General features: G+C 40.8%; 1 protein-coding gene across 2 annotated transcripts; it reads left to right on the forward strand.

Moving 5' to 3' along the window:
* Positions 1-1549: 1549 nt before the first annotated feature.
* On the forward strand, positions 1550-20802 carry CRTAM (cytotoxic and regulatory T cell molecule). 2 transcript variants are annotated; one of them, XM_033407460.2, is made up of 9 exons: positions 1550-1692; positions 3915-4067; positions 5795-5932; positions 7164-7325; positions 12085-12165; positions 14137-14220; positions 16054-16200; positions 17776-17862; positions 19690-20801. In XM_033407460.2, the coding sequence occupies exons 1-9, from the start codon at positions 1566-1568 to the stop codon at positions 19818-19820; spliced, it is 1110 nt and encodes a 369-aa protein (XP_033263351.1). In that variant the 5' UTR covers positions 1550-1565; the 3' UTR covers positions 19821-20801. The 2 variants fall into 2 exon arrangements, with proteins under 2 accessions (XP_033263351.1, XP_033263352.1); XM_033407461.2 differs by lacking the exons at positions 1550-1692; positions 3915-4067; positions 5795-5932; positions 7164-7325 and having other exon boundaries at positions 12030-12165; positions 19690-20802.
* Positions 20803-21319: the final 517 nt, after the last annotated feature.

Raw genomic sequence — 21319 nt, forward strand, 5'->3', positions numbered from 1 at the left:
GATGGAACAAAGCAATGCAAGTTAGGTCTAGATTCAAATTCTTGGTTCAAAAGCTGCTTAACCTTGGAAGAAACTCCATTGTCATTTCAAAGCATCTCTACTAATATTAGCCTTATTACTCAATTATAGGTTGATTTTATAGATGAGAATATTTCCAAACGACCTGCCTAAGCAGGATTCTGGCCTATGACTCAATGCTCTTTTGAAAATAATCTCTTTTTATTGATTCCTTGTTGTTCATCACAGTATTGGCTGATGATATGAGTGGTTTTCCCTTTGGACTCAAACAAACTGTTTTCCCATGAAAGTCAATATGAATACAATACAGTAATTCTGGGCTCTTAGTGCCAGAGGCCAGGTTGAAATTAATGACCGAGGAATGGAACAAACTAAAAAGTCTGCACCAGTTAATTCCCAGAGCTCTCCAAAGCGCTTTTCCTAATATTTGAAATTTATCACAAGGAAATAAACTCCCTTCTTGCTTCTCTTTTTTTATTTCTTTTTTTTTTAAGGTTTAAGATGATGCAGTAAAACTCATTGCATTTGCTGTTCATATTTTATAACCTCACAGTATTCTTCTGTTTACGGAAGTGTTTGGTACTTTCACTGATAAGAATTGTCTCGTCCTCAGGAAAAAAAATTTTTTTAAATTTAAAACTTGAAGAAATAACAAATGGCAATAAATGTGCCAAATCGGCAGTAAAGCCAATTTATTTTTCTATCAGTTTCTTTTTTGGGAGGATAACTTTGTAGCTGCTTAGAACCAATTGTTTCTCATTCTCTGGGGTTTGTCATTTGGGGAAATTAGACTTTCACGTTTGCCTGGGGAAAGCACTGCTGTGGAATATTAAATCGGAAGAGATCTGAGAACATCTTCCCTCTGGTGGAGAAGCCCTTCTGCGGGTGGGGCGTACCTCCTCACCGTGATGGGCAGCTCCATAATTCGCAAGAGCCTGATGGGAAATAACATTCTTTCTTAGAATCCAAGACCCCCAATTTGTACTTGAAGACACAAGTCGCCTGTTTTATAAACAGAGTCCAGAAAGGCTGAGTTTTCCGGGATCTCATCACTTAGGTAGTCTGACCTAGTTACGTGAGCATGGGCTTGCAAGCCTGCACACGTGGGCACAGATGCCAGCCCCAGGACCTCTATGACCTTGAGCCTCTACTCCCTCATCGTCGAGTGAGCAAAATAATTCTTCCTCTAGAGGGTTAGTTTGAAAGTTATGTTAAATATTGGTAACATGGAAGACACAATTCCCGGCATCTGGCAGGGCAAATGCCTAATAGACATTCAACTGTCTTCCCACCAAAACCCACCCCTTCATTCAGATCTCTTTCGAGAGACATCTTTACTGCCCCTGCACACTGCGTTCCCTCCCTTCCTCGCATTTTTTGGTGCTGACTTACGCTTTGTTTCTCTAAGAAATGTGTAGTAAATGACCGAATGACGAATGAGGTTGCACTGGGTCTAAACCCCTGCCTCAGCTCGGGAGTGGCGTGGCCCGTGCCAGCCTGACTGTCCCCAATGCTCTTCCTCTGCAGAGGCCTTTCAGACCAACCACATGGAAACCGTCACCGTGGAGGAAGGCCAGACACTCACTCTAAAGTGTGTCATTTCTCAGGCGGAGACCACCTCCCTGCAGTGGCTGGCCCCGTCAGGCTTCACCATTTTCTTCAGTGAGCATTCCGGTAAGGGAAGGAAAAGTAACTCACCGCCAGGCCTCAACCTGAGGGATTTTCCAGACAGACAGGTTGGTGGGACAGAAAGCGGCCATGAGTCACCCAAACGGTGGGCTTGGCTCTGCCCACTGTGACATGTAAATAGCACCCAGAAGCTTATTATTTCACACGTGGCTGCTTTTACTGACAGGAAGTCTGAAATGGAAACCCCACCAAAATGGTTGGTTAAAGGGGGCTCAAATGACAGAGTACGTTTCCATCAACCCACCTCACCCCCATGTCACTTTTTGACTCTCAGCGACCATGAAAACCACCAACAGCATGATGACAGACGGGTAGCAGACTGACAGCCTGGGGGCCCTTGGTCCTCAGGCAGCCAACACATCACCCCGCATCTGGAGCCAGCTGCTTTGTCTTCCATCTGAGCAATCCAAAGCCACATCTCAAAGCCCCTTCCAGATGGCTCCCCTTCTCTCGTTGGTCTTAACAAAACCTTTAGATCACTAGGCGATAGGAATTGACAGGACGTATTACTTTGAAAAGGAGGGCAATCTTCCTCTCTCAGAAATACACATTGAGTTTTAGATGCCTGAGATGGAAGAGGACTCTTTTTTTCCCCAATTTTAGTAAGATATAATCGACATACAACATTGTATTAGTTTAATGTGTACAACATAATGATTTGATATATGTATACATTGGAAAATGATACCACAATAAGTTTAGCTAGGATCTGTCACCTCATGTCATTACTTTTTTTTAATAGTCTATTATAGTCTATTTAGTTCATCTCTTTGGGCAGGATTTTATGAAACCCTCCCCTTTATGAGACCATTTTATATCTCCATTTACTACTCCTAACTGTCAAATGTTTGGAAAAGTCTCCAACACAGCAAATTTCATTCTGCTTTATAAAAGCAGAGCCTCTAAAAAAATTTGATGTGCTTTGAAAATGTTATTAAATATTGACAGGTTCAATGTAAAATAACTATATTATTTTAAGCTAAATCAACTAGATTCCGATAGAATAAGTAGATATTAATTGTTAAAAGTTCTGAGAGGAAAATTTAAGTAGAGAGAATTCTGTTAAATAATGCTTTCCGTTGCTTTGTTTTGGGTAAACTGGGAGAAGATGGACGTTCTCAAATTTCTGCAACAGGATGCCTTGATCTAGCTTGCTGGTTCTCAACCAAGGGTACCTTTTGCCCTCTGGGGGACATTTGGCAATGTCTGGAGATAGCTTTGGTTGTTATAAGTAGGGAGAGGCAAGGGGATCTGGACTCTAGTGAGTAGGGATGCTGCTAAACATCTCATAATGCACAGTGTAGTCTCCCCTCCCAACAAAGAATTATGGACTCAAACGTCCACAGTGCTGAGACTGAGAACACCTGAATTCCAGCTCAGGTAACATCAGTGTCCCAGGACACACAACAATTATTCCAGATGAGAAAAAACCTTCCTTGGTCAGCCATTCACAGTTTAACTATTTTAGGCTTGTTCACATTATATATCTTAACATTAGAAAAAAGAAGCAAATAAAACCATTCATTTAAGGAGCCTCTGATTTGCTAAGCGACCTTTGACCTGAGATGGAAATCCCAGGTCAAGGTAGAATCAAAAGGAACACTTGCTATTGGCTAGAACTTTCTTGAGCTGTGGGGGATTTTATGTTGGGGCTTGTTTGTTTGTTTTGGCGATTCCTTAAACATTTGGAAGGACTAAGTCGTCATCTTTGGGAAACTTCAAATAATAATGAACTTTTAAAAATTAAAAATAACAAGCACCTAGCTGGAGCAATGAATATCAGTGCATTTATTTTCCATTCTTCACATACACTGTGACAAGACAATCACAAATGAATCAGATTTCAAAGACATAAATCCTAGTGGGGCGTTTTCCACAATGTAAAAAAAAAAAATTATTTAATATCCTCCTGCAACCTGAACCCTTTGCCAGCACAGGGCTCTTAATTTCCTACAAGCACAAATAAAGCAAATCGCTTATTTCACAGATCCTAGAATCAAAATATTTCTTTTCCTAAACTAACTTCGAACTATTCAAGGCCTCCAGCTGGCAACACCAGAATTTGGAAAGCAGCTCAGTTGAAGATGGGACATTTGTTCCTTTAAAGTGTGAAAATCAAAAGCTATTTCTGTGAATAATCAATCCACTGAGAGTCTGCATTCATCTGATCTCTCTCCTCATAATAGCTCTTTTCCCCTCTTGTACAGGTTTAAAAAATTCCAAATACCAGCTTCTTCATTACTCCTCCAATCAGCTCTCCATCAGGGTGCTGAATGTAACACAGCAAGATGAAGGCGTGTACAAGTGTCTGCATTACGGCAGCTCCGTGAGAACAAAGGAAGTGAAAGTGATGGTGTTAGGTAGGTGTCCGAATGCCAGTAAACCCAGCCTGGGAACAATATACTTAGGAACGTGATACATCATTTTAAAACTTAATATTTTAGTTAAAAAATGTTGCCTAGAGCAAGGCATTTCCCGGGCGCCTTTGCCATCTTTTGAAAGGAAAACAGCATTTTGAGTGGCAAGCCCCAGACTAAAATGTGAATTTGTGAAATCTGTCTTTGGCATCAACTAAATTTTCTCTGCAGGGAACTAAAAGGAAAGAAAACTAGTACTGGATGAGCCGCGACTCTGTGTCAGGCGCTGTGCTAGTCTGCAGAGAATCAGAGATGAATTAGGCACAACGTCTGCCCACAAGGAGTTTGCACGCTAGTTTAGGAAGGCACAAAACACGTACGGACATCAAGCAGAAACTTCTGACAGCACATCCTAAGATGGCATGAGTTCAGATGTAACTGCACTGGACAATCAGCTCACATCCTCTACAAAACAAGTTCCTCTCTTCTGCTGCGGGTGGGTGGGTGTGGTATTGGGAGGCATGGATGGGAAGGGACAGCTCCCGATGGGTTGGAACTTGCTCAGTTCTGCAGATGGTCAGCTGTGTTCAGCGTGTGTCTCACTATCTTTACCTTTTTGCTTTCCATGGCAGAACAGATCAGTTAAAAACATTGCTTTTTATTGCTCTCTAAATAACATAAACCCACATGTCACACAAAGAATTTCTGAGGCTTCTCTTCTTGAATTATTAGAGGGTGGTACCTGCCGTAAAGTAAAGGCATGTTGACTAAGTCTCTAGGAAGGAGTGGCTCCCTAGGGGTTTTGAGAACCCATGTGACTCAGCTTAGGGATCACCTTCTCCCCACCTTACTGGCCACCCCAAATACCACTCGGGCTCAGACTGACTGTGTGCCCTACTGAGCTCTCATAACACCCCATGCCTACCGCTATCATTGCACTTAGCACTTGGCCTTTCAATTAACAGGTTAGGGGCTGAGCCCATCGCCAGACTATAGCTCCTTGGCGGGCCTTACCTTTTCCTTATTTGCATTGCTAGCATCTAAGGCATCTAGTGCATACTTGGAACTGACCTCATAATGTCTCAATGGCGGATGAATGAGTAAATCAACATGAAAGAGTGCAGTTCTGGACCAGGGAAGAGGAAGAAGTAAGCCTAACTGAAAAGGATTTCCAAGACAGGAGTAGAAAAAGGGCCGGTGGGCCCTTTAAAAGAGAAATGCATCTTTGATGTTAGGAGGGGACAGAGGTAACGTTCGTTGAGGTGAGTCCTAGACTCATGAAAGTTTAGACCTGAAACAACGAGACCATAAACCAGTCATGTCACAGACAAGGAAACTGATAGACCAAGAAGTTGTGGGATTTACCCAAGCGCTTACAATAGCTGGTGACAGAGACAGGACTAGAATTCAAGCCTCTATTCCTCACTTAGTGTTCTACCAGCCAAATACATTCATATATAACGTTTAATAATTACTGTTGTAACAAAGTCTGCCTGGGAATTTCTGGAGACTAATCACACACTGGGCGACAAACATTCTGATTACAGCCAGAGTAGCTTTCCAAGTACCTAAAAGCCCTTTAACTATATTCTGAGAAAGGTCAAGGAAAAAGATACGCCCATTATTTAGACCCCATCCCCTGCAATGATCCCTGCAGATTATTAGGCTCTGTGCTTTGCTGATATCTATAGACCGGCTAATTAAGAAAAGAAAAATTAATTTTCTTCTAGCAACTCCTGCCAAGCCAGCCTTGGAAGTTTCCGTTAGAATGCAAAATGGAGAACATGTCCTACTGAAATGCTCCACTGTGAGAAGTAAGCCCCCTCCACGGATAACCTGGCTCTTAGGGGATGACATGGAGATCCAAGGTAAGTGAAGAAATGGCTCTCTTTCCTCCTTTGTTTTCCTCCCTGTTTAGTGCCTAAGGAATTTTTCAAGGTTCTGGCACCCTCTGGTGGCAGAAGGGGCCACCATTCGATATTTCATCAGTTGTTTCAAGACAAATTATCCTTACTAACCAATCGATACCATGCCTTACTCTTGAAAGCCTCTACACAAATAACATGGTTACATGTTTTTGTTTAAAACAAGGTAGAAACCTAAAATGGAATATTTATTATGGCTTCATAACATTTCATAAAATAAAAGGTACAATATAGCTATTACCTCTGAGCATAAACTTTGTAGCAGGCATAAAATTAAAAATACGATTTAACAGGGACTTCCGTGGTGGCGCAGTGGTTAAGAATCCACCTGCCAGTGCTGGGGACATGGGTTCGAGCCCTGGTCTGGGAAGATCCCATGTGCCGCGGAGCAACTAAGCCCGTGCGCCACAACTACTGAGGTTGTGCTCTAGAGCCCGCGAGCCACAACTACTGAAGCCTGCACGCCCTAGAGCCCGTGCTCTGCAGCAAGAGAAGCGCACTGTAACCAAGAGTAGCCCCAGCTCGCCGCATCTAGAGAAAGCCTGCATGCATCAACAAAGACCCAACGCAGCCAAAAATAAATAAATAAATAAAAATACATTTAACATAATACATGTAATTGGAACATATATGAACTTGCTTATACCGTGGAGTACTATGTCATACTGCCCACGACAGACAAAAATATTTTGGTAACAGAGAATCTAAGCTTTGAGCCTTTTAACTGAAGCAGGAGAACCAACTGTGGTGCTTGGGAACTATTTCTAGTTTGTTTACATTTCAACAGACATTCCATTCGATTTTATGTAACCATAGATTCAGTCCAGTGCCAATTCTGGACCTCTCCTTTAATTTGCCTTATTCATTCAACTTGAGTAAGGTCTTGGGTCTTTGTGTTTCACAACATTAGGCTTTTTCCGTGTAAACATGATAAGCTTTGGATTTTTTTTTTTCCAGTAGTGCAGGGTTTATAGAAACTTATCCACTCTTGTTCATCTGCTTCTTTTTGGGACTAGGGTCAAGCACGTCCCAGGCAGCTGGGGGAAGTTAGAGTGAGGTTAGAAGTCTAACAGGTTTGCCAAGATGTCAAGGCCATTGGTCTCTCAGAGACGCAAACACGTCCAACAGCATTAAACAGCCACAACCTCACACGCCTCTTTCAATTGCTCCATAGGTGAAACCCACCATGAATATGAAACTGATGGGAAGAAGTGTAATAGCACCAGCACACTCAGAGTCCACACATATGGCAAAAACTCAACAGCGAGCTGCATCGTCCGACACAAAGGCCTGCAAGGAAGAAAACTGGTAGCCCCTTACCGGTTTGAAGATTTGGGTAAGAACCACCAAAGACTGTCTTTAATTATTTTAAATTTACCTTTATATTACACTATCCAACAAAATTAAATGGGTTAGGGAAAGTCCTTCAGAGTGAGCTCAGGTCAACAAAGCTTTCTTTAATAGCAAATTCCTTTAATGATTGAAATGTCTCCCGCTAGCCAACAGGGTTGCAACTGTTCCAACACAGAGGGGAACCCCCGTTGTACAGAAAGCCTAGCAGAGTGCCATATGCAAACAGTGTCATGGCCGCTTTTTGATCATGACAGCTGGCATCGCTTGACCTTAAATAGTTTTATTGCAGTCATGTGTTTGGAGAGATCATGTGAAGCATACTACCTCTCTGTACTTAACCCAAAAGGAGACAATACTAACTGAAATAAATCTAAACTTGTCAATATCATTTTATGTTACTATAACACTCACGTAGTCACATTAAGTCATGATTATGCTTTAGATTTATTTTGTTACGACCGTTTTGGAGATTTCAGTTTACCCATGTTAATATTCTGAGCAGAGCACCAAAAAATAAGAATAAGAAAAAGAAAAAGAAAAAAACGTCAAACATTGAATGTGAAGAGGAGTTGCCTTCATTTTCAGAATCCCTCTTCTCTGATTCCTTCACCAGAAGTTTAAGAAGTAATTTAAAAACTATATAAAACTTTTTGAGCCAAGAAGTATCCTATAAGAAGCAGCATGGGAACTTCCCTGGCGGTCCCGTGGTTAAGACTTCGCCTTCCAATGCAGGGGGCGCGGGCTCGATTCCTGGTCGGGGACCCGAAATCCCACATGCCTCACGGCCAGAAAACCAAAACATAAAACAGAAGCAAATTCAGTAAATACTTTAAAAATGGTCCTCATCAAAAAAATCTTTAAAAAAAAGAAAAGAAGCATGAATCACACATCTATCATTAATAAGAGTCCGACCTTCATTACTTTATAGAAGTTCTTCTTAGTGAGAAAAGAGATTCCTGGAGGATAAGAATTCACTCACACTAGTGAAGGAGGAAGCTGTTGGGTGACAGTGCATTTGTTGAAAAAGCTCTTTATCAAATGAACTAACCCATGAGGAAAGGCACTTGTTAACGAGAACCTCTCTGTGGGAAAACTGTCACGCTGCCCTGTGGGCACTGGCGCTGTGGCTAACAGCTCCTCGCTCACTACCCCGTGCTCGCCACCGTTCACTTTCTCATCAAACCAAAAGCAGGTCTTGAGGAAGCTGGGTTTAGAAGACTCAAGTACCCACAGACCAGACTGTACTGTAACCTGACGCAAATATTCCTACCTCTTTGTTTTGGGGTTTTTTTTTAAGATTTTTTTTTTTTTTACTGTGGACCATTTTTAGTCTTTATTGAATTTGTTACAATATTGTTTCTGTTTTGGTTTTTTGGCCGTGAGGCATGTGGGATCTTAGCTCCCAGACCAGGGATTGAACCTGCACCCCCTGCATTGGAAGGCGGAGTCTTAACCACCAGACCACCAGGGAAGTCCCTCCTTCCTCTTTGTCATTCATTCCGGTCCCCAGCCTCCACCCCCATCAGTGCAAGGGAGCATGTGGGGAATGTGAGAGGGTCGCCAAAGAGAAAATGAGGCTTTATTTATCTAAATGCTTCTGAAAGACTTTCGGATTTTAAATAAAAGAATCAACAATATCAAAAAAGCATATTTTTACTTGTCAGCAATTGTACAAGCCATCTACAAAAATTACTGCTGAAGGGGAAATCACAGTTTCCCCTCCTTGATGGCCATAGTTCTATAGGACTAAAAATCATAGCCATAAAATGTTTCTAATAATAATAACAGGCTAAAACTTGACTTTTATTTATGATCTGATTGTCAATTATTTAGCACCACTGCCAGATCCCCAGTAAGTGTTCACAGAACAACACCAGGATCACCTGTTGGTGCTTCCAACTGCCTATGAATATTTCTCTTTGACTAGCTCCTACATGGACCAACAGATGCTCGAAATCCGACAAGTAAAAGTTTGCTAGCTGAGGATGCTCAGAAACATATTTACAATAAGGATGCTGACCCTCTCATCTCCACACTCTGCATGGTAGCAACAATGTTTACTTATTTATTTTTAAAAGAATTAACCTACTTCATATAAAGAGAAATGGCATATTTTTATGGAAAAAAATATATTTTGCAATGCCAAAAAATAGAAAAATGGCACTGTTTTACATTTTTTAATTTTTTTTTTTTTTTTTAAAGAAGATGTTGGGGGTAGGAGTTTATTAGTTTATTTATTTTTGCTGTGTTGGGTCTTCGTTTCTGTGCGAGGGCTTTCTCTAGTTGTGGCGAGCGGGGACCACTCTTCATCGCAGTGCGCGGACCTCTCACTATCGCGGCCTCTCCCGTTGCGGAGCACAGGCTCCGGACGCGCAGGCTCAGTGGCCATGGCTCACGGGCCTAGTTGCTCCGCGGCATGTGGGATCCTCCCAGACCAGGGCTCGAACCTGTGTCCCCTGCATCGTCAGGCAGACTCTCAACCACTGCGCCACCAGGGAAGCCCTAAAAATCTTTTTACTATCTGGTTGAATAGAAATAGGTTCTCATAACTTCTGCATTCAAGCTCTTGTAATATGTTGTTTTGCTTAAACTATATAAAAATATTAAGCCTCACACCAAGTTGGAAAAGGGAAAAGTAGTTGAATAGCCTTTTCAGATAATTGTGGATACGCTTCTTCAACGCTACACTAAAACTCGACAAGAGGTAGTTTCATTAAGGTTAGCTGCTCTGTGGACTCTAGAACCATGTCAATGAACTTTTCATACTCTTGTTACATTAAAATCCATCGAACAAATTTGCTATTTAAATGATCCAGGCACTATTCCTAACATCATGCCTTGGTCATTTGGAGAATACTGATTCATTGATCGATACAAATCTTTCAAATGTTGGCACATTTCAGTAACAAAATCACATCCATTAATATCATCACTAATCTCATCAGAAGCCTAAATATTTGGAACCTGTCAAGTTCACAGTGGTGGATACAGGTTTTCCAAAACTCTAACTTGAAATGTGGCTAGTGCAACTGAGGAAGTAAATTTTTAATATTACTTGTTATTAATTTAAATTTAAATAATCAGTATAGCTGGTGGATACCATATTGGATAGCAGAGGTCTATAACATTCTAACCAACCAGGGAGATAAATCATCATGTACCAGTATCCACTTAATCAAAACAACATTCAGTCTAAATGAATCTATTTAGCAGTTTTGCTAAATAGAGGATAAATCAAATACAAACTCCAGTGTGTGTGTATGTGTGTGTGTGTGTGTGTGTGTGTGTGTGTGTGTGTATATATATATATATACACACACACATACACAGACTATTGTACATATATGCACAATTGTATATATACACTATGGCACATACACAATATATACAATGTGTATAATATATATAGTGCATGTAATATATATAACCTGTTTTGTACATAACTATATGGTTATCTGAATTCACATAGTATACATTATTCTAGATCTTAGTCATGACTGACAAATTTTATTCTGCATGTCCCCAGTAGTTGCCATATTATGCTCGTCTTATAATTTGCTTCCAGCACTTCTATTTGACTTGCCTTCAAGCTTTTCCTTCTTTTCATTGCCAGCAGCTCTACTCTTCCTTCAGGTTTCTCTGGCTTCCTTGTGGCCACAGAGCTTACTTATCATCTGTATTACTATTTCTCTAGTGTTTCCTAAGTGGTTCTTCTTTTCTCAGAGCCCTTGGCACGTGATTCAGGCATATTTATAGTTTTCAAAAAACTTTAATGTTTGATTAAGAAAATAATTTTCAAAACCACAGAAAATTCTTTGATTAAATAAAAGGCTGAGAAACACTTGTAGATTCCATAAAGATATTACATATCAGTATCAATATTTGTAAATTAATAGGCACCATTTTTTTTTTTTTTTTTTTTTTTTTTGCCCGCGCCGTGTGGCATGTGGGATGTGGGATCTTAGTTCCCTGACCAGGGATCAAACCCGTGTCCCCTGCATTGGGAGCGCGGAGTCATCCGCTGGACCACCAGGGAAGTCCAATAGGTACCATTTTTATAAGCTCCGTGGTTACAGGCTTGTTCATTGACTGGTCAAATCTATGCTAAGCTGAACCTCTGGAAACATTCCTAAACATTGTTTTATATCATACAATAGCATGTAGTAAGCACTGTGCTTAATAAATAGCCAGGTGTTGTGCTAAACATGTTATTCAAATGAAATCATTTATTCTCACCAAAAAACTCCAAGAGGTACATGTGTTAGTATCTCCATTTTACAGGTAAGAGAAAACTGAGCATATGAGAGATTAGGAACCTTGTCCAGACTCACTCAGCAGCAGGCAAGGAGCGGCACTGGAATTCAACCCAGTCTGAGACTGACTCCAAAGCCACCTAATAAATAAGCAGGTAGATATGTGCTTGGATAGATAGACAGAGGGATTGATAGGTAGATGGATACAGATAAAGGTGGCGAATAGTCTTTGCCCACCACTGCCGAAGGCACCACTCCATGGAGGTCCAGCCCGCTGCACTTCTAAGCCAGGCAGCTTAGCAGATGGAAATCAATGGGACACAGATTCAAACACCAGAGCAAGAGCTGGAGAACACACAATTCTGAGGTTGCTGCAGAACCTCCACAAACAGGTAGCAGCCAGATACGTTCTCCAACCTATTGTACTGAGCACAATGTGGGTAAAATTGCTCTCTGTAGTTGCAGAATTTTGTTTTTCCCCTTTTCTAGTTACTGATCAAGAGACAGTTTCAGCTGCCCTGGAGACAAGCTCTCCATCCTCTCAAGACCCTCAGCAGTCCACTAGTACCGGTAAGTATCGAAAAACATTAAAACTTAAAAAAAAAAAATTATGCTTCTTTGGGAAGGTCACTTTTCCAATTCTAAGTTTTCATTTTTTTCTTTTAATTTGTAATAAGACCATAGAGGACCCCTTGCAACTGACTCCAGCGTCATGGTGACCTGGAGAACACCCTATCAGTTAGTGGGATGGGCTTCAGGGTTACTAACACCTTGTAAGTTCTCTCTCTCTCTCTCTCTCTCTCTCTCTCTCTCACACACACACACACACACACACACACACACACACATACACACACACAATTGTGACATTTGAATTCCTCTGTGGTAAAAGGCAATGCTGAATTCATTTATAGGAGACTTGTTTTTCCATCTAGAACAGACCAAACACAAAATAAAGACATGGTAACAACAAAGAGCAAAAAGCAGAATCTGGAGTTTTGGTGTTTGTCATTGAATAACAAAATCACCCTTGAAGGCTCACCACTTACTTGGTTGTCAAGAACTCAGATAGTTTTTGATAACAGGATTGAACTATAAATGGAGAATTTAGAACACCTGGATTATAATACCAGCTTTTTTAGACAGTAAAGCACTAGATGGTTAGCTCTGGGCAATGATCATATATTTAACTTATCTTTGTATTTTACCTAGCATAGCATCTGGCAATAGCAGATACTCACAAAATGCAGTGTGAATGAATGAATGCATGCATGCCGTTGTCAAGGTGCTTTGAGCAAGACAGGCCTCATCCAGAAAGGCATACATTCCTATATGTCCCCTTTCTGTTTCAAATAGTGTCTCTATAAAAATGCCATGTGGTGGGAGAAGTGCTTTCATATCACCATCATGTTCTTGGTTCTGAGTAGGAGATCACATTTTTAAAATGTTTATCGTGAATAATTCTGAAAAGTAAATGTTTAGGTTCTTTAAACACTGATAAGTACATATGTACCACACATACATACAGACTTTTTCTGCAGGGCGATGGAAACGGAAAATATTATGAAGCGGAACTACCACCTCATTTGCTTTAATAATCCAATATTTTTAAACATGTTTAGAATCTAGTTGTCTTTAAATTGGTTTACACCGCTACTGAATAACTCAATTTTCTCCTCTGCTTTTTCATTTAAGATTTAAGAAATATGGCTTCTAAAATTCCTTTCAGCTTTCAATTTCTACAATTTTATTACTGTTAATAATACCCATTTTCAGTAGAAGGGGTGGTTTCATTCCCCTTGGGGTCCACATCGTGGCGCTGTGCAATGGGCTAAAAACCAGGAGACGGCAGAGGAAAATAAAAAAAGAAAAGGGAAGATAAACAACAAAATCGGAAAAAACGATCTCATTTTTATAATTTCTCTTACCTAGCAAAAATCATCATAGTACATCCCACTTCTAAGGGGGAAGCAAGCATAGGTTTGAATGACAACTGAGCTGACTTTCAACATAAAAATCATTGCTCTGTGCATTTCGGGCTATGGGTTTTCTATCCATCAGGCTTGGGATGCCATTCTTCAGTGTTCACTTGCTATCCTGAAGCACCTAAAACCGTCTCAACTGGAAGGCCTGATTCAGGAAGGAAGCATAAAACACTGGTTGAAATTTGGGGTTCTGAGTCTCAGCATTGGCTCTGCCACTTATTTGCTGTAGGACTTTAGACAATTTACTTAACTCTTCAAAACCTCTGTTTGCTCAGAGCTGTAGTGAGAAGGAATATATACCAAATGGTCAGTCTAAGGCCTGGCACAGAGTAGTGTTCAGTAAACATTTACCTTAAAAAAAGGCAAACTGATGCTGACCATTTGCAACTATTTTTGGAAGAAGTCAGTATGAACTAATGACCTCATTGTTGTTTTTTTTAATGAGGATCACTTAATTTGGTTTCCAAAGCTGCTTTGGGATGACTCTGTGCATATATACACACTACACGGCACATACATAGTCATATGTATATATCATGTCTTACTTTCACCTTAGTTGCAGTAATGGAAGATTCTAGTACCTCAGAGATTGACAAGGAAGAGGAAGAACAAACCACTCAAGTCACTCACTTGGCCACTGGTAAGTGTTCCCACCACTCATTTATTTAGCATAAACACTTGATGTTTTAACCTCTTAATCAATACATCCAATAGCCTTTTTCAGTCCTCATTATTTTTGACCTTTCTATTGGTCAGTCACTCCCTGTCCCTTTACTCAGTTGTCTCCCTGGCTTCCTTGACATACTCTGCCTGGTCCTGTTACTTTTGCTAACCACTCCTTCTCATGTCCGTTAGCTCATGTCCCTTCCTCTTCTGACTTCTTCTATGTAGATTTGATTTTACTTCTCCATCCTTGGTTATTGCCTTAATGCTTAAAGAGTTTTTCCATTCCCAAGATTGTTTCTGTTGCCACCAGGCAGAAGATTTCCATACCTGCATTTCCAGAACATTCTCCAGAGCATTAGTCCCTGTTTCATTCCATTTCCCACACATCTCTGGCTGAATTTTCTGTCATCTCCTCAAACTCAACATGTCTAAAAATTGAACAGCACTTTTTCCCACAAGATCAGCTTGTCCAAAGCATCACATAGGCCCCAAACCTTGGTGACATCCTTCACTCTTGTGCATGTGTGTGTGTGTGTGTGTGTGTGTGTGGACACACACACACACACACACACATAAAATCAATAGGTTCCCAAGGACTTTGGAGTCTTCTCTTTAAGGTATTTTGTCCACTATCACTGCCGCGTCCCCGAGGCAGAGCCTCATCACGTCCTGCTGGAAGTATTGTAACTTTAGTTTCTCCCCTTGCTGTGTATTTTCAGCACCTACTATCAAAACATCCCTTTGCACTCTTCACACCTATGTTCAGAAAACTGCTATGGTTCACAGTCCACAGCACGGAATGTGAGCCCTCAACCCTCCATAAGGTGTCCTCTACCACCTATCTCTGCAGTCCTGTCTCTATAAGGTCCTGACCAGAATACACATTTTTCTCTGAAAACTTCATCCCATTTTGATTGCCCTGCCCTTGTTTACCCTAACTGCCCTGATGAAAGGAAAAGTCCGCATCACTCCTCTCCTTACCCCTCCTTCAAGGCCAAGATCCTCACCGAACACTCTCCTGACCAACTCAGGCACCACTCCTGCCTCAGAATCCCTGAACACGTCATTATATTAACACACGTGGGTCTAGAATTTGGCACAGATATCTTAATTCTGTTTGTTTCTATTAACTTGTTTGTTTGCATATATAGAAAACTCTCCCGAAAACATAGGGACTGTGCCTTATGCAGCTCTAAGCACAATGTTCTACGCGTAGCTGACACTCCTCAATGGCTTGTTGGTTGACATGACAGGGACCGTGAATGACATTTAGCAAAATTAGAGCCCGTAGAATCAGAATTCTAGAAGAATCTTTAAGAGCTCATCTGGTTTATCTCCAGATGCCTTCATGGAGGACCGCATTTAACCTAGCCAAGATTAATGAAATTTCATTTTGTTTGCATAGTTTCACAAACTCCTTAACGAGCTCTCTTGCTACTTAACTACACTTTGCTGAAAACTCATTCCTTACATCTGATTTGAATCCCCTGACTATAATTTAATATTCTCACGTTTCCACTAGAAATGAAAAATAACTAGCTCGATATCTATGTAACTTAAAAACCTTTTTCAAATCATCCCGCACAATTGCTTTGTCTGTTTGTATCCCTGCTTGCTTGTTTTCAGAGAATAAATGACACGAATCTCTTTACTTTCAGGGTAAAGCTCTCTGTCGTCTCTTCCTCTCAGCTGTGTATTAGCCTCTACTATATTTTGCAAATACTGTGTATATTCCTCAGTGACAAAAGAAAAAAAAGAAAAAAAACAAGCCGCTGACCTGTCTAAAATCCTTTCATTTTCCTTCTAGAAGTGAATCGTCAGTTTGTGGGACTGACGAGGAAGAAGAGCGGCATCCTGCTACTGAGCCTTGTCTCCTTCCTCATTTTCATTCTCTTCATCATCGTCCAGCTCTTCATCATGAAGATTCGGAAAGCACATGTCATATGGAAAAAAGGTGAGTGGGCAGAGAACCTGACGGAGGCTACAAGATGCTCAAACAATTGGCCAGCCCAAAGGGAAATTCTGTCAGTTAAAGCTTTTCCATTCAATGCTGTACTATCTATTTGATGAGTGTTGTCATTCAAATAAGCAACCGTTTGTTTTGCAGTAAACACAGGATGTGATTCTCCAGGAACTATAGTTACAGAGTGCACGACCAAGAGAAACTAGAGTAGCTCCAGGAATTGGCATTAAACTGTGGAGGCTTCTACTCACAAAAAGACAGCAAATAGCATATTCATTCATTCATTCATTCAATAAGCATTCATTGAGCACCTGCTGTGTACCAGGCACTCTTCCAGGCATTGGGGACACATCTGCCAACAAGACAGACCAAGTCCCTGCTCTTAAGGAGCTCCTATTCTAGGAATGGTCAATCAAAGGTTGAATATAATAGACTGTTTTGGGTCCCATTCTTACACTCTAAGAATGCACTCAGCCTCCGTCAACCATACGTTAGTAATTTTCCCTAAGCATTCCGATTTAAAAGTTTATTTCATTGGAAACAAAAACAAAATTACTTAGCTAGCATGGAAGATATCTACTAAAATACAGACTCAACACATATCAGAAACAGAAGGGACCTTAGAAGTTACCCAGAATAACCATCTGCTATATTCATTCCCTAAATGTGTGCCAGGATTAAATCCCCTCTTTAATTCTGAGTGGTTACTTAGACCTGGGCTGTTCAATACAGTAGCCACAATATGGCTAGTCAGCATATGAACTGTGGCTAGTTGCTCTTGAGAGGTGCTGTAAGGATAAAACACACACCCAACTTTGAAGGCTCAATACACACACACACACACACACACACACACACACACAAGAATACATCTAATAATACTATATTGAATCTACTAGTTAAATAAAACATATTCAGTTCACCTGCTTCTTTTTACTCTTTTTACTTTTTTACCACTAGAAACTTTTAAATTACACGCATGACTTGCATTCTGGTGATCTTGGACACTGCTGATTTAGCTACATACGGCTTGAAAACCTCTAGTAACAGAGAAATCATGATGTCCCATGGCAAAATACTACATCTTTGAACGGCTATGACCCTCTTAAAAGTACCACTTCTCCTAGTTTAATATCAATGTCTCGAGATATTCAGATGCACTAACATTTTCATCATAAATATACCTAAACACAGGGTCTGGCTTTCCAGCTGTATCTGCACAATAGGCAAATGCCATACTATTGTTTCGAAATCTCCCGTTGATACTTCACCCCCATACCTCTTTAAGGGCTACTGGAATTGTTTCTTCCCAAAAGACAGTACTTGATTCTAATCTGTGGTCATTTGACTTCCGCAGCTCTTATACTGCCTGGCACAGTGCCTGCAGGAATCATAGTAGAGAATAAAAAATGATTTGTTGAACGAATGAGGACATGAGGTATGGGGGAGGGAGCGATAAGCCCACTATGGTATAAAAACAGGTATGCTCTTACTCAAAACGTACAGCTCTGAATACAGATGATGCTCTGTGCACCAGAATTCAATAACCATTTTCTCTTCCTGCAGAAAATGAAATTTCAGAGCACACTCTAGAAAGTTACAGATCGAGGTCAAATAATGAAGAAACATCATCCCAAGAGAATAATAGCCAAAGTAAGTCAACTATGTGACCTGAGATTTGAAAAATGAGGTTAACTTGTTGCCTTTAATGAGGAGAATAAAATTCAAAGTTGGATTTTTAGCACAAGAAAAAGCAAATCACATAAATCATCTTGTAGAACTTGAGGAAATACTTCTTAAAAAACAAAAAGTAGCAGTTAAGTTCAGGTAGCTGGAGGTATGCCCCTTTGGGAAGCCATCCCTGAGTTCTCGCTGTCACACACAGGTAGAACCCTCCTGTGTGCCGCAGTATCCTATATACACCTTCACAGTGAAGCACTTCCCACGCCAGACTCTCATGTTTGGTGTGTTAATTTAGCTACCACAGTACACCTCCAGGTGGTGAGTAACTGGATCTACTCTATGTGGACCCCCAGATCCTAGCCTGGGGCTTGGCGCAGATGGAGTGCTGGAGAAATCTGTATTGAATAAATGAATATAAGGCTTAACTAATTCAAGCAGAAATGTTTCAGGTCTTTTGGATGACTTCTGTGCAATTCTTCAAGCAAACTATGAAAAGAAGAGTCTAAAAGGAGACTCCGTGTGTGTGTGTGTGTGTGTGTGTGTGTGTGTGTGTGTGTGTGTACTCTTGACAAAGATCCAGTAGAAGGAAGCTAGGAATATAGCAAAACAAGAATCTTACACCTTCCAACCACTGTTTCCTCCATGCAAATGAACTTATTCCACCTGCCAAAAGTTCCAAGAAAATGCAGTGAGCTTCGCCACTAGTTGCTATTGGTTTTATTGAGGCTTTGTAAGAAGCATTTCTTTTACAACACCTCTGGCTTTTTTTCTGGTTTTGACCTAGCAGGGTGTGAAACGGAAAGAAAGACTAGCTGTAGTAGCAGGAAGAGGGGCATAAGTGAGAGGTCTGTGCGAGACCTGGGTGTGGGAGGGGAAAATGTGTGTCAGCTGCATACAGGCTGTTGTAGCACAACACGTGTTTCTATAACATCCATCTCCTCCCACGACTGGCAGGGGGAGAATGACGTCAGTATAACGTGTAATTGGGGTTGTTTCCTACCCCCGATGCTCCCAGGCAAGGGCAACAGAAGAGTGGGAGAATTATAACCTTTAGCAGAAAAAGAAAAGCCCTCAGCTCAGCTACTGAACAAGCAGAAGCCCTTGTAATTCACCTTTAAGAAAGTTTAAGATGAGTATCTATGCAGAAGAAATGAGCACAACATTGTAAATCAACTATGCTTCAATAAAATTTAAAAAACAATTAAAAAAACAAAAGGAGCATCTGCACTCAGGACTCCCTCCCCAGAAAGGTCTGCCCCCACCCCGACTCCCTGGCTTGCCACAGCTGTGGGAAGTTGCACTTTATCCTGGGCTCTGACCCCCACTTCCATCCTCCTTCCCTCAGCACCCTCAGATCCAGCATTTCAACTCTATTGTTTTTGCTCACTTAAAAGCTACCTTCTGGAGCTGTTTCCAGACTCCGTGTACAGAGTTGCATAGGCTTTCAGTGGGTCGCCCCAATCCTCTTTTTCCCACAAGCCCTCTTACTTTCAGTATGAAATTATGCTAAAGGCAATGTATTTTTTTGTCCAGTGATACATGTTATTTGATAGCAGAGATGTCTATATATTTTATTTCAGGTTTATGAGCATATAGTTTACATAAGAAGACATTTTAAAAATTAGACTATAACAGGGCGTTCAAGACCATGTATACACATCAGTGAATTTCAGGTTCGATTTTTTTAACACATTAACATTTGGACCTACAAATACCACGTGCAGTCCACGTGTTTCAAATAAACGGGTGCAATGTTGTTCAAACTAAATGTTCGTGTTCGCTACGTTTTTCTTTCAGCTTCCCGCTCTAAGAGCTGCATGAACTACATCACACAGTTGTACTCAGAGGCAAAAACAAAGACGAAGGAAAAGGCACAACCTTCAAAATTCAAAGGAGAGCTCACTTATATACCAGAGAGCATTGTGTAGCGCTCATTGCAACAGGAAATAGGATTTCAGGGCAGCCTCATCATCACCTCAGTGGAGCAGCCTGTGGGAAGGAGCATAATTACCATCACATGAAAAACAAAAAAAAAGTACTGTGAGTGCAATGCAAGATGGTGTCCTCCAAGTGTAATCTGCCCCGGACTCAGAGCAACAAATGAGGACTAACCCATGGACATAAAGCTTTGTAGTTAAAAAAAAAAAGAAAAAGAAGAGAAAGAACCTATTATGGCTGATACTACTTCAGAGCAGGAGAATTCTACTAAACTTTGGGATCAGGGTCAATGTGACCAGCTAACATCTTACTGTAAAGGGAACAGGAGATATTAGATGCTGGGCTCTAGTGGAACTATTTTTTAAAATATTTTTTTGTCTTTCTTTCTGGTTTCCAAAAAAAGAACTTCGGGATGAAAAGGACCCAAAGAAGGTCTCTAATCCTAGGAGCTTACTTCCAAGATGCACTTTAAGAAGCTGTAACCAGCCCATTCCCTGTCTGGGAGAAGTGATGCAAAACAATGAGTGAGTCAGATAAGCACGAAGGTCCCAAGGCTGATGCCCCAGGACACAAGTGCTAGTTCAAGGCAGACCCAAAGTTTCCATTTTCTTCTAATTGTCTTGCTAAATCACAAGAGTTGACCTGGTAGACAATGTTTTTACCAGGACACTTCATTACAAAAACACATACAAAAGAAAATAGTGAGTTGAATTTCCCGATTACTGACCTAATAGATGCTTTTTAAAAATTATTTAATAAAGAGCAGAATATGTATTTGTGTTTCTAGTGGTTGTTCCAAGTCGTACTTCCTCCCTTCACTTTCACGTGTGAAAGTGACATGTGACATGTCTTTCCCCCCCCCAACATTTATGACATTTCTCATTCTTTGGACCTGAATAAACTAATTCTAAAATAATACCACCTGCCCCACCCCCATTGCTCTACCACACACATAAAAATTATGAGTTTGTAATTTGTTACAGGGGCAAGATCCAGCCAGGCTGATTTTTTTCTCATGATACCATTTTTTTTAACAATCACAAAATTACTGAAAGGCGTAAGGATAGAACGAAACACTTTTCCCTCTAAACCACTGTAAGTTGACATGATGTCCTGTCACCCCACAAATGCTTTAGTGTGTATTTCCTCCAAACAAGGACACCCACTTCTATAACCACAGCGCAACCCCCAAAATCAGGAAATTAACATTGACTTTTTGTACTGCAGACCTCAGACTTCATCCATCTATCTCCGATTGTCCCAAACCTCCCAGGGGATCCAGTTCAGAATCACATGTTTCATCTTCATCCTATTCAGTTTGGCATACAGTGCCTTCCCTTTCACGAGCTGGACATTTTTGAAGATTACAGGCTAGTTATCTTGTAGACCGTCCCTCAGTTTGGCTTTGTCTGATGGTTCCTCGTGGTTGGATTCAGGATATGCAACTTTGACAGGACTATCACGTCAGGGATGTTTTGTTTGTCACATT

This window comes from Orcinus orca, chromosome 8 (genome assembly GCF_937001465.1).
Source record: "Orcinus orca chromosome 8, mOrcOrc1.1, whole genome shotgun sequence".
Taxonomy (NCBI): domain Eukaryota; kingdom Metazoa; phylum Chordata; class Mammalia; order Artiodactyla; family Delphinidae; genus Orcinus; species Orcinus orca.